The 7,873-nt window shown below is 44.0% G+C and overlaps 1 protein-coding gene across 1 annotated transcript; it reads left to right on the top strand.

The window, feature by feature from the left end:
• Positions 1-3,977: 3,977 nt before the first annotated feature.
• Positions 3,978-7,466, top strand: LOC311122951 (interferon gamma 1-like; the record flags this gene model as incomplete). Its single annotated transcript, XM_084197247.1, has 4 exons — positions 3,978-4,106; positions 5,128-5,187; positions 5,764-5,967; positions 7,317-7,466. 4 exons carry the CDS (start codon positions 3,978-3,980, stop codon positions 7,464-7,466), a joined length of 543 nt encoding a protein of 180 aa, XP_084053373.1.
• Between the last annotated feature and the right edge of the window lie 407 nt (positions 7,467-7,873).

Below are 7,873 nucleotides of genomic sequence, written 5' to 3' on the forward strand. Positions count from 1 at the left end.
TTGAAAGGAAACCTAGCCACAAACCCCAAAACCCCATGTCACCTCTAACCTTTCCTCGTTGTCTCCAGCAGACTCTGCTGCTGCACAGCTCTCTGTCTCACATATAAATAAACCCCAGAGAGACACCAGGCCAGCATTACTGACTCACATTGACACTGCAGGTACAGACAGGTACAGTCAACAGAGACTCCACAGCTTAACTCTAAAAGGACTCCTTGAAAGACTTCTCAAAAGACTTCTCAAGGGGGATATTTGATATATTTTGCAAGGCTTTTGTTCTGTGGATTGAAAGAACGTGAGCCGCTGTAACGAGGATAATAATATGAATCCAGCCCTGGTTCTTGTTGTTGTAGCATGGTTGGGACTCTGCTCTGTAGAGGTCCTGGGACGACCCCACCACCACCCCAGCTCTGGCGTTGGGTCCAACTTCGTGTCCGGAAACATAGAGGGAGCCATCGACAACCTCATCGGCCCTTTGGTGAGTAACATAATTTGATTATGATGGAGAAAGCTTGTAAATTGAAAGGGATGTATTTTCCAACTTCATAATGTATACATTTTGAAAAAAGACAAGATCTATATGATAAATTGTTCTTAAAACTCTCCGTGAGTCTGGGTGCTAAAAGGAAAACGTACTCATTTTATTCAGAAACTGATGGACACCAGCCTGGTCGGGCACCCTGTCTTCCGAAAGCTCATGGGAGAGCTGGATGGCAAGTTTGAGGTAAATATCTCATCTTTAATTTATAGTTTTTTCAACAAATGTTACTGAACTCAAAAAGTTCTGTACATTGTTAGATTTTTCAGTTGTAACTTTGCATTCAAACTAAAAGCCAACATTATTTGTAGATTCAACCTGCTGGCCCTGCTATTGTAGATTAAAACAGCTGGCCCTGTTATTGTAGATTCATCCTGCTGTCCCTGTCAACCTGCTGGCCCTGCTATTGTAGATTAAATTAAATGTCTGCTAAACTGCTGGCCCTGCTATTGTAGATTCAACCTGCTGGCCCTGTCAACCTGCTGGCCCTGCTATTGTAGATTCAACCTCAAGGTCTGCAGTCACATGTACTGAGGATGTACTCATTGTTAACGGTGTGCCTTTTCCCCCTGTCCTCTCTCTCTCTCTCTCTCTCTCTCTCTCTCTCTCTCTCTCTCTCTCTCTCTCTCTCTCTCTCTCTCTCCCATCCTCTCCATTCTCTCTCTCTCTCTCTCTCTCTCTCTCTCTCTCTCTCTCTCTCTCTCTCTCTCTCTCTCTCTCTCTATCCTCTCCATCTCTCTCTCTCTCTCTCTCTCTCTCTCTCTCTCTCTCTCTCTCTTCTCTCTCTCTCTCTCTCCTCTCTCTCTCTCTCTCCTCTCTCTCTCTCTCTCTCTCTCTCATCTCTCTCTCTCCTCTCTCTCTCTCTCTCTCTCTCTCTCTCTCTCTCTCTCTCTCTCTCTCTCTCTCTCTCTCTCTCTCTCTCTCACCCTCTCTCCTCTCCCCCTTTGTGGTCTTCTCTCCATTAGAAGCATGAACAGTGGCTGCTCCTGAACGCCACTCTGGATGTGTACCTGAACATCTTCTCCAACATGCTGAACGAGACCCAGCCAGAGAACGTAAAGCAGGGCCTCACCAGCCTCCGCAGGAAGGTGGAGGAGCTGAAGAGGAACCTACTACCAGGACCGACTGAAGATGAAGATACAGGAGCTGGCGGCCATTAAGGTGAAAAGACAAAACAAAGTCATTCAGTTATTCTGTTTGCATCCCAAATGGCATCCTGTTCCCTACATAGTGCACTACTTTAGACTGGAACCCTATGGGCCGTGGACAAACGTAGTGCACTATATAGGGAATAGGGTGCCATTTGGGAGGAGTCAGTGTAAAAAAAAAAGGTGTGAGAGAGAGAGAGAGAGAGAGAGAGAGAGAGAGAGAGAGAGAGAGAGAGAGAGAGAGAGAGAGAGAGAGAGAGAGAGAGAGAGAGAGAGTAAATATGTGCTTGTGCGGCTCATAGTTTTAAAAAATCCATTGTTGTCTGAATGCTGTCTTCCAAGTGTAGACACTCCACTGATCACGTCAAGATGATGACGTCTCTCTAAATATATGTTGTGACTTCTGTTTAGACGACTGATGCTGTTGTCCAGAGGAAGGCTGTGAACGAGTTCAAAGAGGTCTTCCAGAGAGCTTCCCAGCTGGGGCACATTCTCCATCAGAGAGCCGGGGACGCCACACAGGGCTGAGACCGGACAGAACCACCAACTGACTGATTGAGGACAAAAAACAGGAGAAGTGGATACCGGAAGAAAGGTGGAAACAGTCACTTTCCCAACGTATACTTAACTCACAGCTTCATCCCCTACTGGTCACCATGCTTGTTCACGGTGCTATTTATTTAACTTAAACATAATTTAACATATTTATTTTACATTTAAGTGCAACGTAATAATGTGATGTTAGTATTTATAGTAGTGAATATTTAGCAACTTTGTACGAAGGGAATTTCCATTGGTCCTATAATAGTGGTAATTTAGTACTGTTTGATTTGATATCATAGTTCACTATCAATGGATCAAATGTATTGTATTTATATCCTAGGAATAAATTATCATGAAAATATATCCTGTTACATGTCTTGAGTCAGATTTTTTAAAAATGTGTTTTTTATCCAGTTTCCAATTACGAATCGAAGTTACTGAAACAAAGTTTTTCTTAGTTCTCTTCTTCCTAATTCATGTGAGTAATTTTTTCAAATACAATTTAGTAACGGATGTAGAAAGCACCCAGTTTATTTCCCTAATGTGAATTAAAATTGTGCCGAGTCACATTACTTCTGGAACTGTAAAGATCAGATCGTTCGTTTGATGGCGTCCTGGGAGGCGTGTGTTGTAAGAACCTTTACTTCAAGGTCCCACCTTTCCGTGTTGTCACCTGACGTGTTGTGGGGTTGCGCCGTCCGGCCTACACAGAAAACCCCCCAACCAGTCATCGTTTCTGTGGTGACAGACTGACACCCTCAATCCTAGAGATGAACAATTTTTTTCTCTCATGGAAACTGACAAGTATCTGTTGAGTTCCAGTGTAAAGTTGGACACATTCACCCACAAATGCCATTGATGAGATGGACGCACCAGTGAGTGATGCTGCCTTGGCTTCTCTGAGCTGTATTTATATGTGGGAGTGTCCTTCAACAGAGTGCAGCTCCGAAGACGACAGTTAGAGGTTACAGGGGTGAAAAATGTACTTATGATTGCAGAAGAGCATAATTTAAATTTAAATTAAAAAAATACCACATTCATTACAATTTGTGTGAAAGTGATACAACTGAAAAAGCCTGAGTGTCACTAGTAACTAGTAACTAGCCTGAATTAGCAAAAGTGGTTCAAGAAATAAACCATTTTCAATAGATAGTTAAATCAAACCACATTCTTTCAACATCAATATTTGTTTGAAAGTGATGCCACTGTCCCACCTTTGAAAAAGCAAGGGTGTCAATGAAAGATAGCGTCAGCATCTATCTGAACTAGTATTAGCAAGTAGCAACTAGCATCTAGCAACACCGAAGTCAACAGACATGCATACCAACCTGAACTTTATTGCATCACCAAATAACTTTCCCAGAATGCCTCAAAACTACCTGCAGCATCACTCTATAGTTCCCTGGGGATTCCAACCCAAGACCCCATGCTCTGCTGCAAAAAAAAGGTGTTGTTGAGCGGGCCGTGTGATGGTGTGTGATTAAAAGGAAACCTCGCTCAGTCGGAGAACCCACAACCTCACACCTCTATCGTTCCAACTCTCTCTCTGCCTCTACCTCAACTATAAATACTTGTCTGTCTTAGCCTCAGCATCAGTCAGCCAGACACAGAAGACCTAGACTTGGGTAGGGTGAGTTACAAGGCAGTCTCGTTAAGTCAACTCAAAGTCAAGGCCTTTGACTTAAGATACAGTACACCGATTGAGGACTATTCAGCTTCGAGGGAACTTCAGCGTGAGGTTGAGGACCATGGATGTGTTATCAAGGGCTGTGATGTGTTTCTGCTTGATGGGTTGGATGACTTTAGGATGGAGCAATGCTGCTACGTACACATCAAATACCTTGAAGAGCAACATAGACAAACTGAAGGTCACCTATGTAAGTATCATACACATTATTAACTGGGCTAACAGGGGTTTCTCCTGACTGACAGACACAGAAATACATACAGATACACAGCCAGAGAGACAGACAGGCAGGCAGACAGGCATACATACACAGACAAACAGACAGACAGACAGACAGACAGACAGACAGACAGACAGACAGACAGACAGACAGACAGACAGATAGGCAGACAGACAGATAGACAGGCAGGCAGGCAGGCAGGCAGGCATACATACACAGACAGATAGACAGACAGACAGACAGACAGACAGACAGACAGACAGACAGACAGACATACAGACAGACAGATAGGCAGACAGACAGACAGACAGACAGACAGACAGACAGACAGACAGACAGACAGATAGACAGACAGACAGACAGACAGGCAGGCAGGCAGGCAGGCAGGCAGGCAGGCAGGCAGGCAGACAGACAGACAGACACAAACACAGACACTGACAGACAGACACAAACACACAACTGTGAAATTATTGGCCTCTACTGACAGTCTTTGCATCAGCAAACTTTAGACTCCTGCTTCCTAATGGGAGACCAACAGTAGGACAGAAGAGGGGGAACATTGGATGTGGATGAGTTAGAGATCAAATGTTTGACTAAAACCAAGAGGAGTTACACACTTGCTGCCCAAGCAGGAAATACTTTTCAGTGAGATTTAAATGTAACTGAAAATTGTCACATCATCATAACAGTGCATTTCCAGGTAGGCCTATAGACACCCGATCTGGCTCAAATACTCAAATACTTCCAAGCATCTGAGGTGAGCTTTAGCTTGGATGTAGCTTGGAGTTTGCACTTTTAGGACTACTCCATTGTTGCCATTGTACTGGACAAACTAAATGAAGTATTTTAAATTATTTGACGTATTTAGCCCAGGTGTGACAGACGCTATACTCGTGATTAGGGGTAGAAGAGCCCACTACATGCAATAAACTTCACCTTATTAAAGGGGAAAAGCAACAACACTGATTGGAGACATGTCTTGCTCTTTCAGAAGATCTCCAAGGACCAGCTGTTCAATGAAAACCCTGTTTTCCCCAAGGACACGTTTAAGGTAAGATATATTGTTACACATTGTTTTCCCTTTCAGGCTAACATCACAAATGTGAAACTACTGCAAGCTTACCCTTGGGCTAGGCTGGAGACATTACATTACATTTTAGTCATTTAGCAGACGCTCTTATCCAGAGCGACTTACAGTTAGTGAGTGTATACATATTTATTTATTTTCATACCGGCCCCCCGTGGGAATCGAACCCACAACCCTGGCGTTGCAAACGCCATGCTCTACCAACTGAACTACATCCCTGCCGGCCATTCCCTCCCCTACCCTGGACGACGCTGGGCCAATTGTGCGCCGCCCCATGGGTCTCCCGGTCGCGGCCGGCTACGACAGAGCCTGGATTTGAACCAGGATCTCTAGTGGCACAGCGCCTTAGACCACTGCACCACTCGGGAGACAAAACTAAGGTTAAAGATATTAAAATGATTCTCTCTCTCTCTCTCTCTCTCTCTCTCTCTCTCTCTCTCTCTCTCTCTCTCTCTCTCTCTCTCTCTCTCTCTCTCTCTCTCTCTCTCTCTCTCTCTCTCTCTCTCTCTCTCTCCTTCCCTCCCTCCCTCCCTCCCTCAGGACAGTGAGCAGAGGGTGTTGATGAGTGCGGTTCTGGACGTGTATCTGAGTATCTTCAGCCAGATGCTGAACCAGACGGTGGACCAGGAAGTGATGGAGAGGCTGGTCCAGGTCAAGGGGAAGGTTGAGGAGCTCCAGAAACACTATTTCCTGGGGAGGATACCTGAGCTGAAGAGACACCTGCAGAACCTGTGGGCCATCAAGGTGAGCTTCCCTCCACAGCATCAATCAATCACTCAATCAATAATTTAACCCTTTGGGCCATCAAGGTGAGCTTCCCTCCATGGGGAAGAAGACCAAGTTACTGTAGACAGATTTGGTTTAGTCTTCATTTAATGTTTTATTTGTTTTGGTACTCTGCCTGTAAATTACACAAGCCACACTTGTCTACAGTGTCTAAAGGCGTCAACATGCTGCAGTTCGGCTGCTGCCTAGCCGAGCTCGACTAGGTCGAACCAAACGAGTGTGCTCACATACTCTCTTAAAAGACCTTCGCTTGAAAATCAAGTAAAAAGCGGCAATAGTACTGTTTGTCCATTTTGAGACGCCGTAGCCAGTATACGCTTCCTCAAAATAGTCAGTATTAATCTAAGATAACTCAAGAAATCTGTCGTTAATTTTGCCGTTTTTACTGAGGAGATCTTTTGTAAAAGTGAAAACATTTGCATGAGGACGAGTCGTCTCTGGTTGACAAAAGGCACTTAATTGAAGAATCCCTACTGGTGACCAATCGCTGACGAGGGGGGCGTAGACTTCGGCTACCGACTTCGGCTTGCCTCAAGAAAAAAAAAATTGTGCTCGAACAGCCGAAAAAAAACCCTTGCAGAAGTCCAAAACAAACAAAAACGTCACAAAACGTCTTCATAATATATGCACAAACTGTTTTGAACTGTTTCGGCTGGGTCAGATTCATCGTTATAATCAGTGGCCAGTACGGATGATTAAGTAAAACCAAATCCCTGTCTCCATCTATGGCTAATTTAGGAAAGGGATGATTTTAGCTAGCTAGCTAGCCACCGGAGGACAACGACACAACGAGATGCAACAATTTTTTCTGGTAAATGACGTGTGATTGCGACGTGTAAATGTGATTGGTGTGAAGCCAAATTCAAACTGGCTTCACTTGACACTTTTTTTTCCTGGTGCTCCAGGACCAATCACAGTTGAGCTCACTCAGTTTAGCTCAATGCTGATTGGCTATTACTTTTATATTTTCTTTATCAAGGGAGGCCAAATGCTCGCTGGCTTCCCTTGCATTCAATGCTACGGCCGGCAACAATGTCATACTCTTTTTGACCACACTGCATTAGATAGACGGGCTACACAGACTGAGAAAAACTGTTGTAAAATAAAATAATTTTGTAATGACATGAAGGCTATGTCAATTAGAATTAAACATCCCATGGGCTATGCAACCTTTTGATCAGCAGCTTTATGGATTAATAATCATCTAGGACTGTGATACCATCATCATGACTGTAGTGTAGTCGACTGTATGGAGACACCTGATGAACTGATAACCTGATAGTTAATGCTTGTATCTTCTATCTCAGACCACTGACACCAGAGTCCAGGGGAAGGCTCTGTCCGAGTTCATTCCCATCTACGAGAAAGCCTCCCAACTGGCCAATCGGATTCATCTAAAGAAGGACAACCGCAGGAAGAGACGGCAAGCCCAGAGGCTCAAATCACACATCATGTAGATGACCAACCGCGTCTAGAGTGAAGGTGTAGGGTGAAGTTACATCTAGACTCTGATCTTGGGTCAGCTTAGCATTTTCCCCACTAATAGTTAAGGTTAGGATTGGGGGAGGGGGAGCTGATCCCAGATCTGTACCTAGGGGAAACTTCCCCCGGAGCCACAGTGGAGATACATTTACATTTACATTTACGTCATTTAGCAGACGCTCTTATCCAGAGCGACTTACAGTTAGTGAGTGCATACATTATTGTTACTTTATTTATTTATTTATTTTATTTATTGAATTTATTATGTAATTATTAAAAAAAAAAAATGTATCTGTTTTTTATTTTTTTATTTTTTTATTTTTTTATACCCCCCCGTGGGAATCGAACCCACAACCCTGGCGTTGCAAACGCCATGCTCTAC

This window comes from Coregonus lavaretus, assembly GCF_964263955.1.
Source record: "Coregonus lavaretus genome assembly, contig: HAP1_SCAFFOLD_2580, whole genome shotgun sequence".
NCBI lineage: Eukaryota > Metazoa > Chordata > Actinopteri > Salmoniformes > Salmonidae > Coregonus > Coregonus lavaretus.